The sequence below is a fragment of the Poecile atricapillus genome, chromosome 15 (genome assembly GCF_030490865.1).
Source record: "Poecile atricapillus isolate bPoeAtr1 chromosome 15, bPoeAtr1.hap1, whole genome shotgun sequence".
NCBI classification, from domain to species: Eukaryota; Metazoa; Chordata; class Aves; order Passeriformes; family Paridae; genus Poecile; species Poecile atricapillus.
In genome coordinates, this window is record NC_081263.1 from 8,109,792 (window position 1) to 8,135,887 (window position 26,096).

The 26,096-nt window shown below is 46.9% G+C and overlaps 1 protein-coding gene across 1 annotated transcript in view; it reads right to left on the reverse strand.

The window, feature by feature from the left end:
- The window catches only part of CTNNBL1 (catenin beta like 1), a 47,330-nt gene extending 27,602 nt beyond the window's left edge, over positions 1-19,728 (reverse strand). Inside the window, exons 1-7 of the mRNA XM_058850594.1 lie at positions 19,576-19,728; positions 12,054-12,242; positions 9,740-9,846; positions 8,738-8,879; positions 5,054-5,149; positions 2,781-2,874; positions 1,980-2,071 (exon numbers count right to left, since the gene is read on the reverse strand). Of these exons, the coding sequence (XP_058706577.1) occupies positions 1,980-2,071; positions 2,781-2,874; positions 5,054-5,149; positions 8,738-8,879; positions 9,740-9,846; positions 12,054-12,242; positions 19,576-19,605 (750 nt within the window). The 5' untranslated portion in view covers positions 19,606-19,728. The remainder of the gene's footprint in view (positions 1-1,979; positions 2,072-2,780; positions 2,875-5,053; positions 5,150-8,737; positions 8,880-9,739; positions 9,847-12,053; positions 12,243-19,575) is intronic.
- Between the last annotated feature and the right edge of the window lie 6,368 nt (positions 19,729-26,096).

A 26,096-nucleotide genomic window follows, 5' to 3' on the forward strand; every position in this document is an offset into this window, starting at 1 on the left:
AAAGAAGTCATAATGAAACAAAAATGCTGAATTTGAATACCCAAAAAAATCCCTAGAGTGGATTCTGAACTGGATCCAATGTTTTTGCATGCTGCCAAAGCTGCTTCATCTACAGAAACAGACTGAACATTAACCAATCAGATAATAATGCAACCTGTTTTACTGAGATTCATAAAATAAAACCAGTTTAAAAATCATCAGTTACCAGCTATTTATACTCCACTGTTCAAGAAGGGAAAAAAGCAGAAGTCCTAGGCTTAAAACATAACATTTGTCACCCCAAACACACAACCCCCTGCAGCATCTCCAGTCTCCCACCGTGCTGACATGGAACAGAGCATGGTGTGCAAGCACCATGCAACACACAGAAACATGGAAAGCAGAAGGACCCCAAAAACCACCAAGTATTGACTTTTAATGAAGCTTTTCATTCCAAATGAACTCTGCAGAGGACAGTATTTACAGCAGCCAGGTGACACCTCCAGGCAGATCATGCTGGAGAGGGGAAGGTGCTCAGTGCTGTACAGCCCTGCCAGCTTCTGCCATGGGGTGACCAACTGCTGCCCTGCAAATCCTGGAAAACAACATTCTGATCTCCCAAGACTGCACACATCATCAAACCCTGCTTGTGTTTGCAGAAGGGAGCTATGAGCTCTCCACCTGAGCTTTCTGAGGCAGCTCTGACAGTCACAATACAATTATAAGACCTGAAATGTTGTCAGGAAACAGAAATTCATGTCCTGTGCTGTGTGCCAGATGTCCTCACCACTGCCCAGACAGAACCCTGATCTTAAACTTATCCCACAGACATTCCACAGTATCTCTACACAGCTGCTGAGATCCTGGGTTAGTCACAAACACATCTGTCAGGGCTAGAGATTCAAGACCATATGCTGCTAAGAGCCAACACATCTGGAGGGGGGTTCATTAGCCTCCCATAACCCTGTACAGGTAAGAGAAAGCACTGCCTGATCCCACATCCCAAATCCAGGGATAATACAGCCAGGGAACACACCATACACCCTGCACAAGCTTGGAATGCCATTGAGCATTCATGTTCTATGGCACCAAGCAGGGGAATCCTACTTGGGATTATTTTGCTTTCCCAAATTTCTCAGCCTTTCAGCTGCCATAGTAATTCCAAGGCAGGCAGCAGTACCTACCTGCCAAGACTAAAATTAACTTCACTTTTTCTTTTTAAGCAAAGAACATAATTATGTTACTACCTGTAGTGAGAAATTACAGATAACTTCTGCTAACAAGGATGTGATATGCACAGAGGGGTACCTGCACTTACACAGCTGATGGAGAATTTCTGGAATTTCAGAAGCTTTCTAATCATGCAGACATTTAAGTAGGGAAGTACTAATGCCTGACAGGTTAGAGAACAGCCAGAATTTCTTTGCTGTATTTCCTTCACTATTTCTGTGAGAGGGCTGAATTATCCATTCTTTTTCTACAGTATTTTCCAGTGAATGTTTAGGCGTCTTTTCACACAAGACACAGTTAAAGTCTGTAACTCACTGTCAAAGGATGCAGCATATGAAAAGCAGCTTTTAATTTAAAAGGCAATCAGTTGAGTTCAAAGCAAAAGCTGCCCCCAGCAGCATTTAAACACAGACATCACTTAAAACTCAAAAAAGTGTTAGAAATATGGGAAGCAAAGGCCATTAAATGGTTAATATTAGTGTCCCCTCTCACTGGTCAGCCTTTATAGTCCTACAGATCTCATCCATGGAAATCCAACATATATGAATCATATGAAAAGATAAAAGAGACAATTTCTATAGATTATTTCCATTTCTAAAGACAAGACCAAAGTGTGTCTCTTTAAACTAAAATTGCTGAGGACATAGACTCTGAACTATAACTTTTTGTCCTTAACTGAGCTTTTACAACATACACAAGCACAACTGGCTTTTCTTAACCTATTTTTTGTGCTAGCTGGTCTGTAGAAGGAAAGTGAGAAACCAGCTCACCTTCAGCCTCTTCAGCAGCCACTGCATGAGGCCCTGCTGTGCAGCCTCTGTGCACATCTCCGGCCGGAACTCTGCCATGTTCTCCACTATTCCTGGGAAGAAAGACACAGAAAACAGATGGTTTTCCCCACCAAAAATTCAAAATTTCATGTTTCCAATCTCTCTCATTCTTACAGTCCTAGGAAATTACAGTCCTGAAGGACTGCAAGGATTGGGTGACTGTCAGCAGTGGCACCACCCTGCCATGGTTCTGTGCTGTGCAAAGATCAGGGAGCAGAGGCAGTTATGTCCTTCCATGAACTGCAAATGTTTCACTACCTGAAAGTTAAATATATTGTCAAGACAGAAACAAAGTATAGCTCAGAGATATGTTCATAATAAATACATGAACAGTGGAGTCCCTTCCTGGAGGTTTTTAAAAGCTGTGTAGATGTGGCACTTTGGGACACAGTTTTGTGGTGGCCTTGGCAGTGCTGGGTTAATAACTGGATTCAGTGATCTTAGAGAGCTTTACCAGCCTAAACAGTTCTGTGATTGCCTCTGGTGTAGTGCAGTGATCCATGTATCTGCACCTCCAAACACAACTGGATTGGGAAGTGGCACCTTTCATGCAGGGACAAAGGACAAACTCTGGCTCCAAGGACGAGTGATTCCAAGCTGTGCTTGAATAAAAGCTATACCAGATCCTGTACTGCAGTGCTGGCATTCCAAGGGAAAAGGAGGAGGAAGGAAAGGAAGGGATAACACATTCCTTGGTACAAACCACAGAAAGGAGCAAGGGGTTGTGCAGCAGCCACTTACCCAGGGTGTTGTGGACACCATCAGCCTCCTCTTTCACACTTTCATCCAGGCGCTCTAAATTCTGGACCAACAAGGCCACAACCTGACCCTCCACCTAAATCCCCAGGGTCATGGGAAAGATAAAAAGATAAGAAACGAGACTGAAAAGAAGATGAAGGAAACACCCTGCCAGACATGATCAGAAGACACGAACAACCCTGCTGTAAAATCTCAGAGAAAGCAAAGGAATCATCATGTAAATCTGTCAATATGTTTTTCCTAATTAATGAAACAAGTTTTGTGTTTCAGATTAAACAGAAAAGCATCAGGAGGTAAACATGCACCTTGTCACACTCTTATTTCCTGAACCAACCAGATTTATAATCCCTCAGAATTCTGAAGCATGAAGCTCACAAACCACAAGACAAGAGAACTGTCAGCTCTGTGAGCGGCTCTGCTCCCAGCTGGTCGCTGCTGCCTGCCTACATTGCTGCTGGACCTTGCACCTAATACAAAAAGCTGACAGAACAATGCTCACACCCACAGACCCAAACCCAAGAGTTGAACCATCACCAGCTGAAGTCCTGAAGTTAAATCCTCTCAAGATGACTGCACCAAGTTGACTTCAGTGAGTTAAGAAAAACCAGACAGGCAGGGGGGACTCCCTGAATCACAGAGCTCATACCCGAAATATGCCTTTAAAACTGGAATTGGTAAGAGTCCAGCTTGATTCTGGCAAACTTTCCATTGTGGACATGAGCTTGGAACAGCTAAACAAAATAACATTACCAATTCAAACACTCTTAACCAGTTTTGGGCCTAGTAAATATGTGGAAAAAACACATACATGGGCTGCTGCAGAAAACAATGCAACAATCTTCAGATACTGTACAACCTTTTACCTACTTTCTTTAAAAAAAAAAGTAATCTAAAAAGCAGATATCTAAACATTTCTCCCAAGATAGTCCTGACCTGCTTCTTTCAAGCAGGACAATGAAACCTCTAAACAAGGCTATTATCAGTGAGCTGGTGACAATGAAAACAGAGAAAGAACTTCACTTGATTTACTACCTCTCCATATATTTTATAGAAAACATCTTCTCTAGCAGCTCCTCTCTCCCATTTCATTCACCCAGCAATCTCCCCACCAAGGCAGAGTAATTAACAACAGCCCAGAGGCCAGCTGGAGGAACTGGGCTCTGGGCACTGTCATTAACCTTTGGAAGGTAACATTATAGTGACTGGACAAGAAGGATTGTAGGAGAAAACAGAGCAGCCAAACAAAGCAAACAAAAGAAAACTTGTAATTCCGTGTCTTCCAAATTCAACACAATAGTTACAGAACCAGACACAGCCACAGTAATCCTCAAAGGCAGCCAATTCACCAGCTCCAAGGTAGGACAGACCTGTAAAACTCATGTTTGGCTGGGCATCACCTCTCTGGAGGATTTGGTATCCCCATTCTTCAGCCAGGGAGCAGGAGGCATCCAGCACAAACACCAGGAAAAGGGAAAATCTGAGGCCAAGAGGCACTCAGAGAGTTCACAGTGCAGAAAACACTCAATACCAACAAATGCATCTCCTACCCACCTAGGTAACTTTCTGGGCTGGTTCACTCTGTGCCAAAAGGGACCCTTAACCTCTGGATCCTCCTCCACCCTTTAAAGTTCATTTGCTCTTCTACACGAAAACTTTTAAGTTTTTACTTGTTAAGAAAAAATCACACCATCACCAACAGATGCCCCAGTTCAAGCCCAGATTTTTGGGCCTGAAACAAGAGTTACTGGGTAGAAGACAACCAGTCTCCTGTGCAAGAGGTGAGACTGAAACATCACAGAGGCATCACTGTCCTTTGGGTAACAGTCCCTGCCACAAACTTCAGTTCTCCATGAGTGAACCCAGGTCACCCTTTTCCGCAGAAGAGAAGGGAAATGCAAACAAAGCTCCTGTTTTCAGTGGGACACTGTCCAAGTCACAAATATTATTACTTCATTCTCCCTCCCTGCACCAAAAAATCTCCCAGCCCACACAAATTTTGCAATATGACAGTGTTCCTTCCAAAAAAGAAATGGTGCAACAACATGCAAATGGTGCAAACACCCACTCCCCAAACTCTAGCATTTCATCAAAAACAGCCATTGTGGTCTCAGGTTCAGAACAGGCTTCTCCTGGTTATCTCCATCATGACGTTGGCAGCAAAGACACAGAGCTGCAGAAAGCACTGTGGGTCAGTGCTCATTGCTGGGCTGAGGCAGATGTTGAGGCACTGAAATAATCTGGGGTTTCCTACTTACAAGAGCATCAATGAGGACTTCAGCTCCTTCTTCACTCTCATGGAGAGTATCAATATCAGTCAGCTCTTGCAGCAAGTCAACCACAGCTATGGAAACATGTGCTGGGTGTTAAGGACAACTAACAGGGAGGCAAACACATTTAGTATCAATAGCAGATGGCTCTTAGGCCAGTGTGTTCATGACACGACACCAAAGCAACTGGCAGTACATTACCAGTGAGGTGATACAATGCATTACAATCGCAGCAGCAGGGCACAGGATACCAGACACAAGAGCACACAGACTACTGCAGCAGACCTGCCCCACAAACACTAAAAATAGGGAATCTGAACAATTAGGGATGATAAAAAAAAATGTGATTCTGTGCTTGCTGTATCAGGCAATTTTACTGTTTCTTCATGGTAGTTACTTATTTTTTTCAAATCAAACATGCTGGAGTTGGTCTAACAAGGCACCGTTTTGCATTGTCAAGACTAAACACAAGCAAAGAGAAATGAGTTATAATAATGTGATTTGGGTATTCTGCTCTCAGTGATAGCCCTGCTAACCTGATACACACAAACCCCTAACGAGGGCACCGCCGGCAGCAGGAGCATCACCCCCCTCTGCCCAGCCCAATTAGGGCAGCACACTCCTCAAACCGCAGCCCTCACAGGAACAACAGAGCTTCTGCCAGCCCAATTTTCACTCATTAACTCTGGGCTGCATAACACACAGCTCCCCTGCCTGCTGCACAGCTCCCTTGTACGACAAGACGTATTCCAGCTCATTAGACCCACTTCCCTATTCTCTCAGACACACTGATCAATCCTGCCTGCGTCCCAGGGGCAGAGCAAGAGACGTGGTTTTCTGCATGTCCTAAATAACCACTCTGTGATGGATCTCTCTCAAGTGCCCAGGCTGACAAACCGGCTCCCAGGTCTCCTATTTGTGCATTTGCTCAGACACACAAGCAGCAACGGGAAAAGTATTTTCATCTGTATTTTCCTAGTGAAGTTCAGCCGTGTGCTGGGGCTGGCTGGAGAGGTGAGCTCTGCAAGAGAAAGCCTGGACGTTCTGCTGGACAAGCTGCAGGCAAGTCACCAGGGTGTCACTTCAGCCAAGTGTCACCTCAGCAGAGTGCCACTGCAGTGACAAAGGCAAATCACACACTGCACTGCACCAGCAAGAGCAAAACCAGCAAGTCAACAGAAAGAACTCTTGTCTTCTCTTTGGCACTCACAGGGCAACTTGCAATAAAAGAGAGACCTTGACATACTGGGCTTGGGAAGGCAGAGGACCACTAAGGTGGTCTGGGGGTTAATACATAATGGACAAAGACAAATTGAGGGAATGGCATTTCATCAGCTTGTGGCAGAGAAAGCTCAGGGAGGAATCAGTTGAAGATTTCTGCTGTCTCCTGGGTGCTACAAAAGATAACTGAACCAGGTTCTTTTGAGAGTGCACAGCAAAGAACTCAGCAGAGTTCATCATGCAGAGCATTCCTATCTGGGAAGCTTCTGCTGAGGCTTGCAGTGAGAGTATCAGCTGTCCTATAAAATTTAGGAGACGGTAAAGCAAAGCCTCGCTTGAAGCGTTCATGTCTTTCATTAATAAAATCTTGTTGGTGATCATCTTTCATTCACATGTTTTGTGTAAAACTGTATGAATCATTCAGCAGATTATTTGCTCCCCCTGGACATTGCTTTTGTCTCCTTGCATTAGTCCCTCAAGACACCACATTTAAATCACAGCTGAAGAGCCATTTGTTTAGTTCTCTCCTTGAAGAACTCATTTTAAAAAATATTCTCCCATTTGTTTTAACAAAATATCATTAGAAAACCTGAGCTGTATCAATTCAGTTTTATGTCTAGATGCTTCACTTTAATAGTGCTTCTACCCTGTATGTGAGCAGCAGCAGTCTCTGCTTCCAATGGAGCTCAAAACACTTCAGCAGTTTTATAACAAGAAATATACTTTTCCCAAAACTGCAGTTCTCAGGCCAAATTCCTACCCATAAACTCAGTGACAGGCAAGTTGCAAACCAAATAAAAAGAGTTCACTGTGGAAACTCTGACGAGTCTTTGACAGCAGCAGTGACCCCAGCACAAAGCTTTCCATGGCTGACAGGACAAAGCAAGCTGTACCCCAGCGCACTTCGTCTGGAAAATAGCTCTGCTATCCCAGTCAATATTCCCACTGTTCCTTTTTTCCCTATGAATGAGAAATTCAGTATAAAAGAGCACAGTACAAACAAGTCTGTGGTGTCTGGTATAAAATAAATAATTAAACTACAGTAACCACGAAATTGGATTTGCATGGGAGGAGCTTCTCCGTGTACAACATAAATTGTTAACAGTTATTTGAGAGCCATTTCCTCGCAGATCTTGGATAAGGGAAGCTGTGGGCTTTACTGTTTTGCAGGGACCAGCATTCACCACATCAAGGTTCTACCCAATGCAAGTCAAAATACCCAAACACATAAGCAGTGCTCTCTAATATGAATTGGCATGCAATAAAATATTTATGTTTTGGTTTTAGCTTCTGATCACTGCACCCATTTAGAAAGAATGAATTATGAATTCTCAATAGAAGGTGCTATAAAGAAAAGTGCTAAAAAAGAAAACCAAGATCTGAGCATCAGCCCACAACATGCAGCACTAACAGGCCTTTTCACATTGTATATTCCAAAACACCTCAGGAAAGCTGGTAAGCGTTATCTCCTGTTTTATACATAAAGAAGCAAAGAATAAATTACCTTCCTAAGGCCATGGATCAATAAAAATGGAAAAAGGACTGCCTGAGTCCCAAGTCGACACCCAGTGCCCTTTCCATGGGGCTTCACTGCTCTCTCCACTCACTGATATTTTCAGGACACAGACATGCAATCTCCTAAATCATGTAACAAATTTTCAAATTAATCTGCTGTAGAATATTTTACAAGCAAAGCGGGCTGAGGTCTGCTTTTACAGGCTGCACAGTGGGGAGCTGGGCATAGTGCCAGTTCCCAGCTGACAGCTAAGCATCAAGGCACCAGGATACTCAAAAAATGGCACTGTTTTTGATCAACATTACCAAAATGGGAAACTCATTCTCAGATGCCCTCAGAGGTTCAGAGGTACAAGAACCAGGTGTACAGAGGGATCAGGGTCAGTGACACTGGACCCCACTGAGCATGGACATGGAATTGTCTCTGGATATGTACTTAACCAGAGGGGCCACCCATAGCCTTGAGCTCTGTGCACACCAAACTAAAGGTATGGGCACATGAAGAAGGCACATTTACAAACTAAAGTGAAGCATGTGGTGAGCTAATCCATGCCCAACAGCTGACAGACTGACAGCTCAGCTCAGCAAGAAGGGGTAAAACAAAGTTTGCACAGTCTGAGATTATCGTGGCTAAGCCCAACGCCTTCACTTCTCCTCTGCTGCTCATCTGCTCACACTCTAACACTGCCACACAAAACTAGATGAAAGGGTCATAAAACAAGAAAGGAAAATAACAACACTGAAAAAAATTCAGAATCAATATTACTTGAACAAAGAGGGCTTTCCTTGGGAAAAAACAAAAAAATCCCACATAAATTCAGTGTGGTGGGAAGAGGAGAAAAACGTCTACAGGAGCCTGGGAAAGAGGATATGAGAGATTACAGAAAAGTCAGTAGAAAGCCTCTCCCATGAGAGCTGCTTTAACAGCTGAAGGATATCTGTATTGTCATGTCCCAGCAGCCCAAGCAGAGACTGCACAGCATTCAGCTCCACCAGCAGGTGATACAGGCCGGGCATCGTCGCGATCACGTGCATTTCCTGAATGATGTCATTTAAATCCAGTTCCGACTCCATAAACCTGAGGCAAGACAAAAAAGGGTAATAAAAGGCAAGAAGAGACCACTGCCTTCCAGGAGAGACCAGGTAGGACTTGTCACCCCAGATGCACATGGCACCTGCATTTCTATCCTCCCTGTACTACACCTGCCCCTTGAAGTTTAATCCTGCAGCAGCATAAACATTTTTACTGTATAACTTACATAGAGTAAATAAGCAGATTTGTTCCAATTCTGTAATTCAGTTCTAGAATTTCAAGAAAAAATTAAAATCAAGATGCTGCAGCCACACATGAAAAAACCTGCTTATAAAATAAATTCTGCAGAGTGCTGCACCTTCCCTAGCTAGCACATATTAGTATGTGGGTTGAATGAGGTCCATAAAAATTATCTGGATAAGGGAAAGGACAGCAAACTAGACAAAAAAGTAATGGTATTGAAGTGTAGGAAGAAATCCCTTTAATGTGAATAACAGAACACCTTGAAGGGAGGAAGAGGCTTCTAGAGCATGAACACCACATCTGCCTTTCTGCACCCATCCAGCCATTCTGCTCACCACAGCACTGAGTAACACAAAATTATTTCCTCCCCACACAGACCTCTGGCTGGTATGCAAGCACATACCTTCACAACAAATGATGAGATGAAACCTTTAATTATTGCTTATGACGGTTTTTGTGCTGCCAGCCATATACTGGCCCCACCAGAGTCTCAACAAAGCCATTTTTAATTAACAAAGTCAGTTTCAAATAATATTTAGAAGAACTACAAGGCAATAACTGCTGTTACATAACCCTTATGTAACTGAAAACATCTCTATATTCCAGCAATTGATTTAGGCTTACACCTAAATCAAAGGAAAAAAAGTTAAGCATAGTCTTACTTCTCTGGATTATCAGGAAACTTGATCCTCAGCTCCTGGTTTTTGTAGGATCTCTTCTCAAAGGTAAGAATCATCTTCTTCACTGAACTTTCATCCAAAGGTTCCTCCTGACCAAATCAGAAAAGGCAGAAAAGTGAGCTTTGGATGGCTGGAGAAATATCAGCAATGTGGTGGGACTGCAGCCAGGCCCAGGGCCCTCGGAATTCCAGCCAGCTCTGGAATCTCACTGCAGAGAGCTGCCAAACACCTCACACACCATCACTATCCACTCCAGTTCAGACCTCGAGCTGCTCTTTTACACCTGTTATAACTGTTATTATATATGGTGCTATTATATAGCACCACCAGTACATATCGATGCTTTTTTGCTTCTGACATAGAGCAACCCTGCACTCACAGCCTCTACCCACGGAGAGCTTCTCTGCAGAAGTCCCTTGTGCTATTGCTTTTTGTAAGTCTACATTTAACTGCCCTGAATTTATGTTCTTCCGCATTTTCCTCACTTGGATAAGCTTTCACTGCTATCTTAAAGCCTTTTCCTAAAGAAAGAAATAAATCAATATTCTAGTCTAGTATTTTCTCTTTATTTTGTAAATGCTCTGAAGGTGTTTCTCAGCTGGAGTTGTATATTTACTGTACAGCAGCAATGCAACCTCAGCTGCCTCCCTAACACCTACAAACATTTTCCTTAGTTTATGATTTTAATGCACTTCTTTTATTAAAAAATTGATGATATAGATTTCTCTGTGTAACCTCTTCCCTCTCCTCTGTTTGACTGTTTTACAACCACTATTTAAGAGAAGCTCTCAAAACAAAAAACAAACCAGACACCCTCCCATCTTAAGCCAAGTTTTGTCCCCATCCCCTGCTCAGTATTAAGTCAAGAGTTGCTGCTGGTGTTGCAGATTCTTTGGTCAGTGACTCTAAGCAGCAATCTGGTATGAGAGAGAAAACTTACATTTCTTCAGCAAACTCCATTACAGTAACAACACCAGCCCCAGCATTCAGTTATTATTGGATTTCCTTCATTCCTTTGCCCATCCTGTCTCATTGCCATCCCACTCATGTCACCACCCCATTCAGCCAATCAATACTACAGTGCCCAAAGCACATTCTTCTTGCAGTGGGATTTCAACCCACACATGCTGACACTGCTTTGCTCTGTGTTCCCTTTGATTCTTTGCTTCCTCTAACACATATCACCACAATATCTCCATTAGGATCTGCTTTATATCTTGTATTGAATTTGCATTCAGTATTGCAGTGTCCTACAGATTAGCTTCTTCCCATCAAATTTACTGGGATAAAGCACATTTTAATGGCACTTATATTAACTGCAGTCCAAAGTAATAAACAAGATATTTGAGTTCTAAAGAAAGCCTGGACTTTCAGCTTTTATAATGTCTGGCTGGCTGGGAGGACTCCACTTGACAAAGATGAGGGACTGGCACACTGCAGGAATCTCTAAAACTCTAGCCAGTCAGGAGGATTCTTCTCTCGATCCATCCTCCCTGGAGCTGAAATGCTACAGAAATCCTGCATTATCTTCTTCTGCTATCAGCCACAACTGTCATGGCAATAGCTCAACATCAAAAACACGAGGGAGATTCTCAAAGACGGATGTTGGCAATGCTGTATACAAAGGACAATGATATTTTACAAAGCTACATGATTCTGTAGTGGTGAACATCACTTGTTTTTTTTATCAAACAGGACATGGGCAGCAGGAAGCAAGTATCTTCTAGATTTATACCAATCCATGTGTCACATTTATAAAGTGATCTTTTCCCTAGCCCTTGGCAGAAAGGCCAATGCAGCATTGGATTTCTGTCTCCAAGGCTTGAAATCATTTACCCTTGACAGCTGCCACCCCCCTCCTCTGACCCAAGACCTTTCTTGTACAGAAGAATGTTTGTTTATTTGCTGCTGCTGCTGCACAGCTACAAAGAGGGAGAGAAGCTGCATGGTTGGGGGTACCGATGAGAACAATCGTCAGGAAATTGGTTAGAACACAGAAACTGTTTCCTAAAAATATACTTTAGAAGGGGATTTGGGTATTCTCAAACCAAACAGAGATCAGACTTGAAAGCCCTCTCGCTTTTGCCCCCGATTTGAATCTTCAGCTGATAAATTTGAGGAATATGAAATTAATGAACACCCCGCAGGGCAGGAAAGCAAACCCACAAACTGAAGCTGTATAAGCACAGGAAGATCACGTTAAGTCTCACCACCTACATGGTAAGAAATGGAAATCACAGAGAAGTGGTTTGGTGTTTGGTTATTTCCACTGCCTCTCCTTTCCCAGAGGACTTACTTCCTCGTCTTCCTCTTCTCCATCCCTCTCAATTATCTGAAGGAGTTTCTTCTTCTCATCATCAGTTTCCTCCAGGGCAGCAGACTCCTCTTCCCTATGACGACCATGCTCCCGGGCACTGGCTTGTTTCCGACGTGCTTTGATTTCCTCTTCCTCTTCATCGCGGGGTCTTTTTGTCCCTCTGTTAGGCTGAAGTCAGAGAAATAAAAGGTGAATGAATACAAGTGTTTTGTGACCCTTGCAAACCAGAATAACAGTATTACAAGCCATACCGAAGAAATTCTTACAAGTTGTTTAAAAGATTTGCTTACACGACACTTAACAACTCTGAAAACTGGAAAGGAAATTAATTTAGTGAAGTGGAACATCACATGAGTAGATGAATGCCTCTGCCAAGAGCTGTGTCAACATCCTACCTTCTTTGATCTATGAACACAATTCACGGGGAAATATCTTCATAGACAGCAAGGACAAGGAGTGCACAGACAAGGAGTGGCTGAACAGCCCTGCTCAGTGGGGCACAGCTGCCCATCAAGGAACCCCAACCTGCTGACTCAGCTGAGACAACCCCACATTTCACAGCCAGCAGACTGATATGCTCAGCAGACAGCATGGAAAGATAATTTTTTACCTGCAATGTATACAAGATTATATTGAATTCCTGTGTTCATCTCATTTCACCCCCATCTTTCTGTCTGAAGTTTGCTGACAAGTAAAAGCAGAATCAGCCCAACTCAGTGTAGGCAGGACAAGGAGGACTGCAGCTTGCTGCAGCTCTGCAGGGGCTTGACACTGGATTAAACAGAGCCCAAACTGTCATGGTTTGCTTGGAACAACCTACTATTTCATTCCACTATTTCATTCCACTATTTCTAGTTGATTGTCAAAATTAAAGGTAATTTGCCAAGGACAAGAAGTCCATTAATCCTAATCCCATGTTTGCATTCAGGCAGAAAGGGATAAAAGCATTTGCAATGCTTTTTCCCCTCAAAAACTACAAGGACATTAAATTTGGTCTCTCACATTTTTGAAGGACGACCAAGCTGAAACAAGAGTACTCCATGCTCTATAACTATAGCAAAACAAAATTAATTCTTTGCTATTTAAAAGGAGTGTATGTATCAAGAATAATAAAATAATAACAAAACTACTTTTACTTTATATCACTGCTCAAGTCACCTGGTAGGTGATTTTGCAACCTCATTAGGTCTAACATGTGTCCATCTTATTTATAAACACCACCTGGCAGGCAGCCTCTGCTCTTCTGCTCTGTGGGACCCTTTGTCTAAAATGGCAAAAGTCACATCAGGCTTAGATGAACACAGGCCCTGCTTTTACCTGAGACTGGGATCCTTCTCCTGCTTGATCCAAAGAAAGGTGCAGAGGAAATAAGTGACAGTGCCATTCTCCCACCAGGTCTGGCACTAGTGTGAGCATCAAGACGGGAATTTCCAGCTCCTTGGCAGGTTAGGAGCTTTTGGGTTGCAGAGGGTAATAAACCTTGCAGGCTCCTAAGGGAATCCAGCTGTGGTTCCAGTTCTGCCACGAGCTGCACCAGTGGCACAGCCTAGTACCAATGACAAGATGCTCTGGAGAAAATGCTGCTTTCAGGAGATGTAAAAAAATAAAAGTCCCCCCCACTCAGTCCCAAAAAGCACATTAGGAGTTAATTATAGTTAAGAAGCAGGCGAGACAGCAGGCTGGCTAGGATCACCTTGTTTTCAGGGTTACCACCTTGTCACCACTTTAGGGAAGATGCAGAATCAAGTTTCCCAGACAACACATTAGCACAAATCAGAGCTGTATCTGTTCGCTCCCAGGCAGACCTGCTCAAGCTCTGTTATCTGTCTCCTTTCTCCCTATATCTTCCCTGCCATTTCCATTACGGATGGTACATTCCTGACTTAAAACCCTTCTAAAGTGCCTCCATGCACCTTTAAAGCAGTTACTCAGCTCATAATTCAATAGCCATGACGTGGAAGCATACCCAGAGATTCTGTGAAATGAAAAATTTATTTGCTTGGAGGGTTTTGTGGATTGGGTTTTTTTTTTTAAGCAGATTCCTATTACTTATCTTCTAGGTACATTAAAATATAATTTAACATAGATCCGTTTGGAAACAAATGTGTCGTTGACAACAACTAATAATTCAAACACTCCCTGTGCAACCAGCAACCCCATAAAAAGAATAAGGAAAAGGTGCTGTTCTAAATTACATCATCCAAGGAAAATCTTCAGTAAATCCATACCCCTCTCTCAATGTCCTTGATGTCACAAAGAGCACTGCCCTTCCTATGTCCTTCCATTCACTCCTTGGTAATACCCTACTCATCCTAAACCATCTTTGACAGATTAATGTCACTAACACAGAAACAGCAATTAGTGACATAAATCCCAAAATTTACATCGAAATCTCAATAAGATTTGCTATGGATGTTCCTAATTTGGAATTGGAATCTCATTCCTCACTCTTATTTCTAAACATTAAAAAGGACCAAAGCCCCTGGCAACCCTGAGGTGCAATTAGAGGCTAAGGAAGCTGGGGGTCTGTCAGATGCAAAGTAATGTGCCATGGGAAGGGACTACATCCCAGAACAAAACCTAAATTAAAACTCCATCATTAACCTCTCCCCATTTCCTCTGAGTACACAATCCTCAAGATCAGAATTTACACCCTTGCTTCCATCTCAATTATTTTACCCTTTTTTTGTATTTATGCATTGCTGGGAGAGGCGTCTCTAACACATACCAGAATCATTATGATAAATCATGGAAGTGCCCCGCGTGCGATCATTAACGCTGCCAGCAGCCTGGCAATAGGCAGTAATTGAATTCTGGGCAAACGCTATTAAGCAGGCATTAAGGCTTTGCCTCTCCTTATTGATGATATGCAAAACCTTGCTAAGAACACTGCCGTTCCCAACCAGCACTTATTAAAGCCAGGAAACCACGGCCCGAGTGGAACACCTGGGTCCTGCTCATTCCACAAGAGATGCACAGTCATGAACAACTGATTTAAGGCAGGCATTAGTTTCTGTTCATTGATTTTCATCTTGGGTTTGCATTTGTGTTTTGCAAAGGACTGTTACCAACCAGCAAGAATTAAGCCCATAGGTTGCTGCACCGAGCCTGGTGCATTTCGCTCAGCAAACACACTGATTGTGTCCAAACACATTTATTTAACCAATTCCACAGCTTCACAGACATCTGCACAAATTCTGCCTTTCTGGTAGCAAAGAGAAAGTTAATCATTTGATAAACAAAATGTGGGTTTTTTTACTTAGTTGTGCTAAGGTGAATCTGGCAAGAAGTTGGAATTCATTAGAAAATGCACAAGAAAAGCATTTTTCAATTGTTTTGTTAGCTAAGCCTAATTCTGTTCCTGTTGAATGCAGGGCATTCACAGTAATTTATTCAGTAGGCATTCTCATTTAAATCTAACACTGATAGCACCACACAAAAACCAATGAATACAAAAGGGTTTAAAAAAAAGCTACTGTTTATAAAATATGATAAAGTAAACAGAAGCTGGTAATTGGGAAGGGGAGAATTATCTTTCCCTTTCTCTTGCAGTCCTCCTGTACTGGTTGTGTCTGTTAGCTGACATACCCTGAGCTGACACTCCCTGGGGCCCAGCCTTTGGGTATTTTCCCCAGACACACCTGACACAGGTAAGGCCAAGCCTGCCCTCAGCGTGGGCAGCAGGAGCAGCATCCACACGTGTGCCATGAGGGACAGGGAAACAATGTCCTAAATCAAAGCACAATAATCTGCCAGCACCCCTGGGCTTCTTCCAAGCACTGATTGCACATTAATATCAGGGTTAAGTACCCCACAAAATCAGAACACACATTTCTCAGAATCCTGATTGCTTCAGCCTTTGCTAAACATGAGGAAGGTTTAGAGGGATCTCAGTAGTTTCATATTACTCAAGAAATACTCAGGAGTTTCATATTACTGATGTATCTGTTTTGTAAGTAACCTCGTTACTGTGAGGATCAGAATTTTTTTGTTAATGAAATCTGAAATAAATCTTCATAAATGATGCAGCTTCTTCTGTGCCCACCTCCCAGCCTGCTCCAAAGAGCCACTCAGAAAGCAGCACAGCAGATGTCAGTTTGGGATCCTAATCTCCAGAGGAATCTTCAATGACTTCCTAATTTTATTTCCAATGTTTGTGATAAACCAGGCTACTATCAATCTCACTTTTCCATGATTTTTCTTCCTGAGGCGTGAACACAGCACTTCTAAATGGTGCAGGATCTGAGCACTAAAAACTGGAACTGATACCCCAGGAAAATCAGAAATCTCAGAGCTCCAAAAGCTCCAAAATCACACAAACTGAGGCAAATGCAATGGCAGGTGCACACTGTACCCACATGGATATGGATTATTAATTCCAGAAGGAATGAACCCCTGTGCTGTCCCTTGTGAACCAGCCAAGGAGCACATCAGGGAGGTGAAGGACAGGGATCTTGCTTGACACCCTCTGGTTTGGTGGTCAAAGACATTCCCAAATGCATTGGGAAGTAAACTAGAGATTCACTTGCCACCCTGTGAGAGCACCAAGACAGCCAAGACAGCTCTGACATCGTGGGGCTCCCAGGAGCACAGCCAAGGGATGAGGCAGACAGCTGATGCAACGTCAGCTCGGAGTTCCTAGAGTAATAATGTTGTAAGTAGTCAACAATCAGCTCAGCTGAGCTGCCCCTACCATCAGATGCATCCGTTACTTTGCAAACTCACAGCAAATTATCTGTCCCAGCAGCAGAAATGATGCTGTGCCCCCATGGACACACGGAGATCCATCCCCACATGCACCACACTCAACCCTGACAGACAACGGGAAGATCGCCCAGTGCAGGGAAGTCAGATCTCACCCTGTTAGTTATTGCTTCTTCTGCTATTTGATTTTACTGACATTCCATCAAAAAATTAGCAGTTTGTAATGATCACTCACGGTGATGAAATCTGCCTTTAATGAGAATTCAAATAATCTCCCTTATTCCCTCCCAAGACAACTGAAAGAGGACTCTGAATAGCCCCAGAGTTGGCTTTGTCCTCTTAATTACCCTCTGTAATCAGAGACCAAACACGGAGGATCTGGGCAAACAGCAGCAATATTTAATCATCACTTTAGACCATCTGCAACTGTTTTGCAGCAACACGTAAAGTTTATGGATTCCTGAGCTTTGTATAAACGGCCAGGTGCTGTTTAATTGTATTTTTTGTTGCAAGAGGTTTCTTTTCCTGTTCTGGCAGACACTTGGTGCTGAATTGGTGGCATGGTGCCTGCAGTCTTCCACGCCAAGTTTGGCTCCAAGGGAGAACATCTTCTTGCTGAAGCAAGGGCACAGATTACACATTTAGAGGAGAAAATTCAAAACAGTGTAAGAGGAAAGCAATTATTTTGGGTTGTGCTGAGGGAGGTTGAGAAGACCAACTCATTTGCAGCAAGAGATTAAAATCAGAGAGCTAAGGCACCACACCACCTACCTGACAGCCAGTATCATCCCTGCAACAAGGACAACCAAGGAGACCTTGAACCAGCCCAAGCTCAGCCCAGAGCATGGAAGCTTCAAAATCTAGGGCTGGAGTGGGCCAGGAGCTGCTGGGTGAGCTGCCAAGCCACCCTCCCCTGGCTGTCTTCTTCAGGCCACCCTCTCCAAAGGCAGAGCTTGACCCACAGGATGGGAGGCAGTGAAATCTGCTATTTCCTACTATATTTCCCCACCTCTCAGCCAAAAATGCCCTCACAAAAGGGAAACTAATTTTCTCAGAACCAGAGCTATTTACCTGCCTTCTGCTCCTCCACTTTTTTCACCTGTACTCACCATTGTACCCAGTTCTGGAGGTCTGAATTCAGCACCACTGACTTCCAATGCTCACTAAAGCATCACCTCAGCTAGTGACACAAGAACCACCTGCATTCAGGTGAGAGCCCAGGAGAGCACAGAGCCAGGACAAATCCTTCAGGAACTATTTCAGCAGTTGGCTGAAAGCTGCAGAATGCTTTTCCCTGCAGCTAAGAATAATTTCAGCAGCAAGAAATTAAATTAAAATTTCGATACCCTGCAGCTAAGCAGCGTTTCTTTACCTCAACAGAATACAGTCCCTGCTGTCACAAGCAATCACCCCCTTGCCGCGTTGAAAGCTCATCCAAGGGAAAGCTGTACAAAATCCAAGTGAGCAAAGCAAAGTGGATGGACACTTCCCTCCGGAGTGGAGGGAATCCTGGGGTGTTCACATTTTGAGAGGAAGAGAAAAACCAACTAACAAAACCCCAAAGTGGAACTTGGTTAAAAAAAATGTCAAAGTTCATTCAGGTTAACCTCTCTGTGCCTTAACCTGCATCCCAGACATGTAAGGGATGACACTGCTAACCCCCAGATGGGGTGGAGAAAGCAAAAGAATCAAAGGAATGTAAGAAATGAAAATTCTACTTTGATGTTGAAAAATCACATTTAAAAAAGATAGAGAAATACAGAAGTGGAGTAGATCTCAGACCAGCAAGGCTCTGCTGTTGAATGCAGCAGGATGTGGAAGGATGTTTGAGACAGAGCAAGGAGGAATCCAGTGGAGCTCTCAAAGACAGACTCCTCCCACAGCCATGCCCCAGACACTTGGGAAAACTGCTGAGAAACTTCTCAAACCCACAGCAACTTTCCCTTTTTCCCTGAGCATCTCCAAACAACAGATCCTCAAAGCACAAACATGGGGTGAACAGCAAGACCCTCCCTTCACCTCTGTGCCCCACAGAATGAGGCACAGCAGGATGGCACTGAGCTCCCCAAGGAATTCTGTGCTCTCAGCTCGGGAGCAGACCTGGCCACACTCACACGCCTGAAAATGTCTCAGGGTGTTTTCCTCACCCAGGGAAGCCCCATGGCTGCATGCCGGGCTGGGAACTGAAGTAAAACCCAACACTATCCCAGCCAAGATATCAAAATGTTATTGCATTTTTCCCTGTTTCACAGGGAACACCTGAAATCTGCTCCTGGGACAATAAATCAACGCACTCGATACCTGCACACAACGAACAATCAATGACCGCAGGGCAAAGGAAGTAAGGAGGTTTTTTATAAGGAAAACTTTTTAAAAATATTTTGTTAAACGTGAAATTAAATGGGTTTTGTCATAAAACAGGGAGAAAAAGACATGCTAGAACAGCTATGGAACGAGCTCAGTCTTCGCTCCAGGCACAGGCGGGCACAAATCTGCCCATCTGTGCCCGAAACGACACCGGCAAAACCCCCGGTAACCGGGTCCCACCGGGCACCGCTGTTCCGAAGAGCGGGAGAGACGCCCAGAATTCAGCGCCACTTTAACCAGACCCCGAGCGAGCGCACCGAGTGCGGCCGGGCAGGCCCCGCACGGCGGCCGCCACAGGCCCGCGGCCGCACCGGAGCTGAAGCAGCTTCACTGCCACCGCAGCGGGGCCACGGACGAGAGGACCTCCGCGCCGGCGCCGGAGCGCAGGAGACCGCGACACCCCCAGCACGGCCCAACCCCCCGGGTTCACCTGGTAGCTGAGCAGCTCCCCCACGTCCATCGCACCCACCGGGCCCCGCCACCGGGAACCTGTCGCAAACCAGCGGGGCCGCGCGACACCTGCCGTAAGGCAGGCAGCGGAGGACGGGTGGCGAGATGCCACGCTGCCGGAAAGCGAGGCGAGGGGGGCCGTGCCGGAAAGGGAGAGGCGGGAAGCGCCACACTACCGTAAAGCAGCGCGGGGCTGTCGCGAACGGGAGCGGAGCGGGGCCACCCCGCAGCTCGGGGGTCCCAGGGCAGGGCTCGGGGACGTCCCGCCTGTCCCCCGGTGCCACAGGGCAGGGAGAGGACGAGACCCCTCCCCGGTGAGGGGAGAACCCTCCTTGGCCCCAGCAGCAGGTTCCACGGGGGTCCCGTCCCCGCTGTGCCCCGGGAGCCGGGCGCTGCTGTCACCCGCGGGGGTGTCTGTCACCCAGCAGAGCCCCCCTGCAGCCACCCCCAGGGACAGCGAGAAGCGGCGTTTTCTCGTGACACATTTCCCATAACCTTCTAAAAACGCTCCCCGGGCTGAGCCGCGCTCGGGAATGCGGGCGGCTGCTGTTTATTGACAAGACATTTCTATTTATACCCGGCCATTAACCGCTGTCACCTTGAGAACAGCCCAATAACCGGGCTCTGAGAGCGGCAGCAGCGACCTGACCGCCCCTGTTTGCTGAGGTCGTGACAAATCCCTCTGTAATTCCACAAGATGCAGAACCCCAGACAGACTGAGGCATTTCTCAGTTTAACAAATAAGAGTAATTAGGAGAGAGGCAACTCGGCCAAAATCCTACTGAATTTATTTCAACTATGATTTAAAAAACAGGTTTGAGCTAAAATAATGTTTCATAATGATTGCAGCTATTACGCAGTTATCTCAGCAGGAGTCTGGTTTGAGAAATCTCAGAAAATTAAAAAAATATATAACGTTTTTGAAGGAGTCCCTCACATCCCCCATTGTTTCAACAAAATATAGGAGATCGGTCATGGCAAAATTAACTCAACAAATCTGCATGTTAAAGATGAGATAAATAGAAGATAATTATTAGCTTATCTGGCTTTGGGGTATTGAGTGTTCACATAATTCCCCAGCTGTGAAACCACCACATCTGGAGACCCTCGAGGGGTACTGGCACATGCTGGGAACAGGATGCAGCTACTGGGAAGCTTGACCCCCATCCAGGGATAACCAAACAAGCAGGTGGAGCACACACACACACGGAGAGCCGTGGGGACAAGAACTGACCATCCACGGACACACAGAATATTCCTGTTCCTGCCACGAGGTTTCCCCTCCACCTCATTCCCGCTGAGTGGAACAGCTCTGGGAGGAGCTGGGGGAAGGCAAAAATCTTCAGTGATGGCAAGAGCCCCAACCTGAGCTCAGTGAGTGAGGCCAGCACCTTCGCCTCGAGCTTTTTGTTAAACAAAGGGATAGAAAATGTTCAATTCACCTCCCTGACAGGACTCAAAGGCCAGGGGGAACACTCGAAAAAACAAAAGCATGAATTTGCGGAACCGAGGCGCCGCATTGCTGTCTGGGAAACCCAATTCTCATCCAGTCCTACAGGGCAGGATTCAATAACGGAAATTTTATCCAATAAGGTGAGTTGGAGCACAGGGACGAAATATTGAATTAAAAAGTGAAACCAGGAGCAAAATCAGAGTATTAAAAAAGCTCACAAGGAAATAAATGAAGGATGGAGACGAGCAGCTGCCCTGGATGGTGGGTGCTGCATGGGGCTGGCACCAGCCTCTCCCAGGTGGAACGTGCAGCAAAGCTGGGAAAGGGGCTGAAGGCCCTGGATAGGCAGGAGCAAACCCTGGGACTTGGCTTGGTCAGGAGAACAAGGACTCCAGAAATTCTGGCTCCCTGTTCCCAGGCACCCACCTTCCACAGGGGATGGGCTGACACCCTCGGGGCTGACAATGTCCCCAGGCCTTTCCTGACACTTTTCCCTGGGTGGGCACAGGAGAGAGGAGCCAGGACCCAGCAGCAGCCACAGATGAGGAGAAGCCCCAGCCACTGCAAGGGTCCCAGCATGGAAACACCATTTCCTTATCCCAGCAAAGCAGGGCTGCAGGGGATGCTCAGAACCATGGATGGGAGCGGAGGTGGGAGGAGGAGGAGGGGAGGAGAATCCTGGTTTAATTTTATTCCGAGTTCAGGTTTCAACCCAGATGCCTCGAGATCTAATTCCGAATAAATAATTGTACTGAGTAACCCAGGTCCCCCGGTGATTAACTAAACACACTGAGGCTCGCTGAAATTGAATTAGTGGTGTGCACTCAGCCGTTATTACCCTCCCCACGTCATGAATATTAATGAGGGGTTATTAAGAAATGTAAATGATGCCTCAGGGGGTTGGGAGCACAGGGGGTGCAGGGCCGTGCGGGCTGATATGACAAACCATTAGGAAAACAGCCTGATTGAAGCCACTTTTTAATTATGTCAGATCTCGCTCTTTGGCGGGTGCAGCCGCGTTTCTGGATGCTTTCGTCTTTATTAAAATGAGAAAAAGGGAACAAGTCAGAGCTGGAATGGGAAATGAGCCTTCGCATGGGGGAAGATTCAGCCGCCCAACAGCCTGGCATGTGGGGGTGACTGAGTCTCGCATCCCACAGGGTCCCCCCCCACCTCAGCTCCTGCCAGGACACCCCTGTGCTGACAGAGGGGGACACTGGCATCTCCACAGCACCTGCACCCTGTCCTTGGACCCCCACAGCACCCAGCTTCCCACCACAGCCCTGCTGCCCGCAGCCCCTTCCCTCGGTTCAGCCTCGCTGGGCAGTGCAGCGGCTGCCAGAGGCTCATGCATTTTAACAGGCTCTCACAGGGCTCCCCACACCGGAATGGGAGCTGACAGGGCCAGCTGAGTTAATCAGAGTGGATAATGGAGGGAAAGAGAGAAATCTCAGCCCAAATTGCTGCAGAAATCATGAGCCGGGACTCAAAACCATCGAATTAAGCTGGGATGATGCTTAAAGTGGAAGGCAGCCGTTTTCCCAACCTGCTGTCCCCCTGAAGCAGGAAAGGAGAATGGCCACAGAGCCTCTGTCCTCCCACAGAGGGTAGGGGCCACCAAACATTGAGGAGAGACAGGTTTCACAGGAGAGATGTGCCACTGGCACTGGGACAGACATCTAGGTTCATCCAGCTCTACAGCATCAGGGGGTCACACATAAAACAAATCAGGCCAGGGGCTGTTCTTGGGAGGGCACCATCGGATCAGATGCTTTATTGTGGTGACGAGTATGGCACAAGCCTGGACCTGCTCCGCCATCCCAACACTCACTTCCCTCCGTGGCGTCTGAGCTCACCCTCCACGAGTATCAAAGCCAGGTGCCTGGACAGGGCTGAGCCGCCGGCAAGGGAACAACGGGCATCGGATGGAATCAAAGCGCATCCCTGCGACCCGCCGGCATCGCCGCGGTGTCACCGCAGACAGATGGAACAGTCTGGGACAGGCACGCACACGGAGATCGTTGGGATTCAGATCTCTCCGCCCTGATAGCTTCATAACACCAGGCTGCCGCTTAATTGCACCCGTAAGTGTTGGAATTACTGAAGGGTAAAATGCAAATGGTGTAACCTTTCCTGAGCTCGCCCGGCACTGCTGTTCCGGCTCCGTGCCGAAGGGAGCTGCCTGAATCCCTTCCCGCTTTTTAATTGCTTGGAAGCTGCTGGGGGATGCCCTCCCCAAGCCCCAGGAGGGAGAGGACAGGCCCCTTGTCAGGGCTGTGTGCTGGATCCCCAGAACTAGAGGCACTGCAGGTGCTGGGGAAGCCCTGGAAGCTGCCACCTGCCCAGTCTGACCGTGACACCATTCCAGCCCCACAGCACCGTGACCAGCTGAGCTGGGGCTGTGAAGGTGTAACCATGGAGCAAAACACAGCCTGTGCCCTCCCTCTCCAGTGCCATTTTCCCACCCTGAGGGCCTGGCACAGCTCCTGACCAGGATCCCTGCATGCCTGGTCCTGGGGTCCCGTGGTGCTGGATGCCAGGGCACAGCCCTGGCTGAACCTGCAGCACTGCAGGAGCTGGAGGGGTCCAGTGCCAGCATGGGAACCCAGCTGTGGTATTATGGTTAATGAGATTTTCATGAACCGGGGAATCATTTGGTGGGAGGGGTGGGGACAGGCCTGGGTAATTAAAGGTTGGTGACCTGTGAAATCAGGCTGTGAGAAGCCAGGCATGGAGCCAAGGGTAGATGGGGCTGGAGGAAGGAGGGAAGAGGAAGGTGCAAGAGGAGAGGGTGTCTGTGGTCAGTCTCTCTCTGCTCCCCACCTGCACCGGTGCCACTCACTGTCCTGGTGCAGCTGGAGCCTGGGTGCTGAAGCAGCACCTTATTTATGGCTCTACTTCCCTGAGATAAACTCCACAAAGTGTGACAATCAAAATTAAAGATTTCTCCAGAAAGGCAGCCTAGGGGAAATCACTGCTGCGGCCAGTGGAAATTTCCCAACGGTGACTTTTAAATTAAAGGAGAAAAAAAATTCTTTAATTTGGCAGCATGCATGGGATGCAGCTCACTGGGCACGTTATTATCCAGCTCAGCAAATGCTCCCAGAATTCACTCGTGCTCCAAATTACCAATCTATCTGTGAGGCTGCACATCCCCACCTGTGCCTGCATCAACCTGCACTGGGGGGCTGTGTCCCAGCCAGGACTGGGTGTGCCCTGTCACCCCAGAGCTAAGTCCTGGCAACTGCCCCCACCACACACAACCTGGTTTTTCTGCCCGAGCTGGAGCAGCTGCCACATGTCCCCAGCACAGGAGCTGCCCAAGGCCATGGGAAATGGTGGCGCAGGGGGTGCAGGCGGCTGTGGCCCTGCCTGCCCTGGCACAGCTCTTCCCCTCCCTCTCCCCCCGCCCCTTCAGGATGAAGCAATGAAATTATTTTTCTACTTGAGTAGTTTTCAATTTAGATTAAGAAAAATCTGCGCTCCGTTAGCGACGCCACAGTAAATCACGCGCGGGCGGCACAGCGCGGCCGCAGCCCCATCGCTTATCGCCTGCAAACCTTTTTTCACGTTGACAGGCTCCAAGTGTGACATTGAGCAGGGCAGCAGCAGCCTGGCAGAGACACTGCAAATGGTGGGGACTCCAGTGGCAGTGCCCAGGGCAGGCAGGCACCCTGGGAAGGATTAGGCCTGCCACCATCCCATCCGATCCCTGCTGGTCCCAGTATGGCTCAGCAGCGCGCTGGGGTCGCACCAAGTGCCTGCTGCCAGCATCACTCAGTACTCCAGCAGCTCACCAAGCCCTTGCTCTTGCCCGTCACCCAACACAGCTGTGACAGTGCCACCGCTGGCTGCCCTGAGGCCATACCGGGAGCAGGTCCCATCCTCGTGCTCATCTCAGCACTGCCACCATCCTCGTGCCGGCACCATCAAAAGGAGCATTTGACAGAAAACAAACCTTTTTTTTCCCTCTGGTTCTTGCAGCTCATTTATCGCTGGCGTGGGGCAGGCGGAGCTGTCAGCGCCTGAACCTCACTCATCCGTTTAACCTTGGGGGAAGAAACACATTTGTGCCGGATAACGTGCATCAGATGGTGGCACCAGGAGCGCCTGTAGCTGCTGCGCCTGATGGATGGGCTACAGGGGCCTCGCCTGACCTGTGCTTGTATGTTATCTGCATTGCTGCGGGAGGCTTTTCATCACGCCGACAGCTCCGGCAGCACCAGCCTGGCAGGAGAGACTCACCTCACCGGGAATGGCTGCGGGCACTGCAAACAGAGGTGCCCGGCCCTGTGGCTGTGCTGGCATCGTGGCACCTGAGGTAGCGAGCCACCATGCCAAAGGACACGTGTCAGGCTGTGCCTGTGCCAGATGCCTGGCTGCAGTGGGGCTGGGGAGAGCAGAGCTGGTGCCTGCCGTGCTGAGGGGACAAAGGGCACTCTCACTGCTGGCAATGCCATCAGGCCAGCTGAGAGGAGAGGCCAAGCTGCTGTACTTGTCCTTTGGGTGACATTTTGCCAACAAGGGGTCCTGTGACAGTGACAGAGAGGGCATGGTGCTGGGCAGCCTGGAGCCCCGGTGACGGATGAGCGCTGCCAAGTGCCGACACAAAAGCCATTTGGTGTAGGGAAATGATAGATGCTAACACTAATTTTAAGCACAGGCAGCCGAATTCCTTCAGACAGTCTCGGCACTCAGGATTTAGGGCACAGCTGCTGGGTTCAGATAAGGTGTGAAATCAGCCCAGTGTGCAGGGTGTTACTTGGTAATGAATGGCCAGTGATGGATGGGGGTGGCTCAGTGCTATAACCTCCACATTTGGAGCCTTTCAAATCTCTTGCCATCAATCCTGGTCGCTGCCAGGCACTGGGAGGAGGAGCCAGGAACTGGCAGTGGGCACACAGTGAGCACCACAGTTTGGATTCCCCCTGCACCACTGAGGAATACTGGAGGGGTCTGGGAAGAGATCCTGCCCAAGCTGGAGCAGTTAAAGCTGGTTTCTCCAGTACTAACACACACCTCTCCTTCTTCTCACCATGGAGCATCAC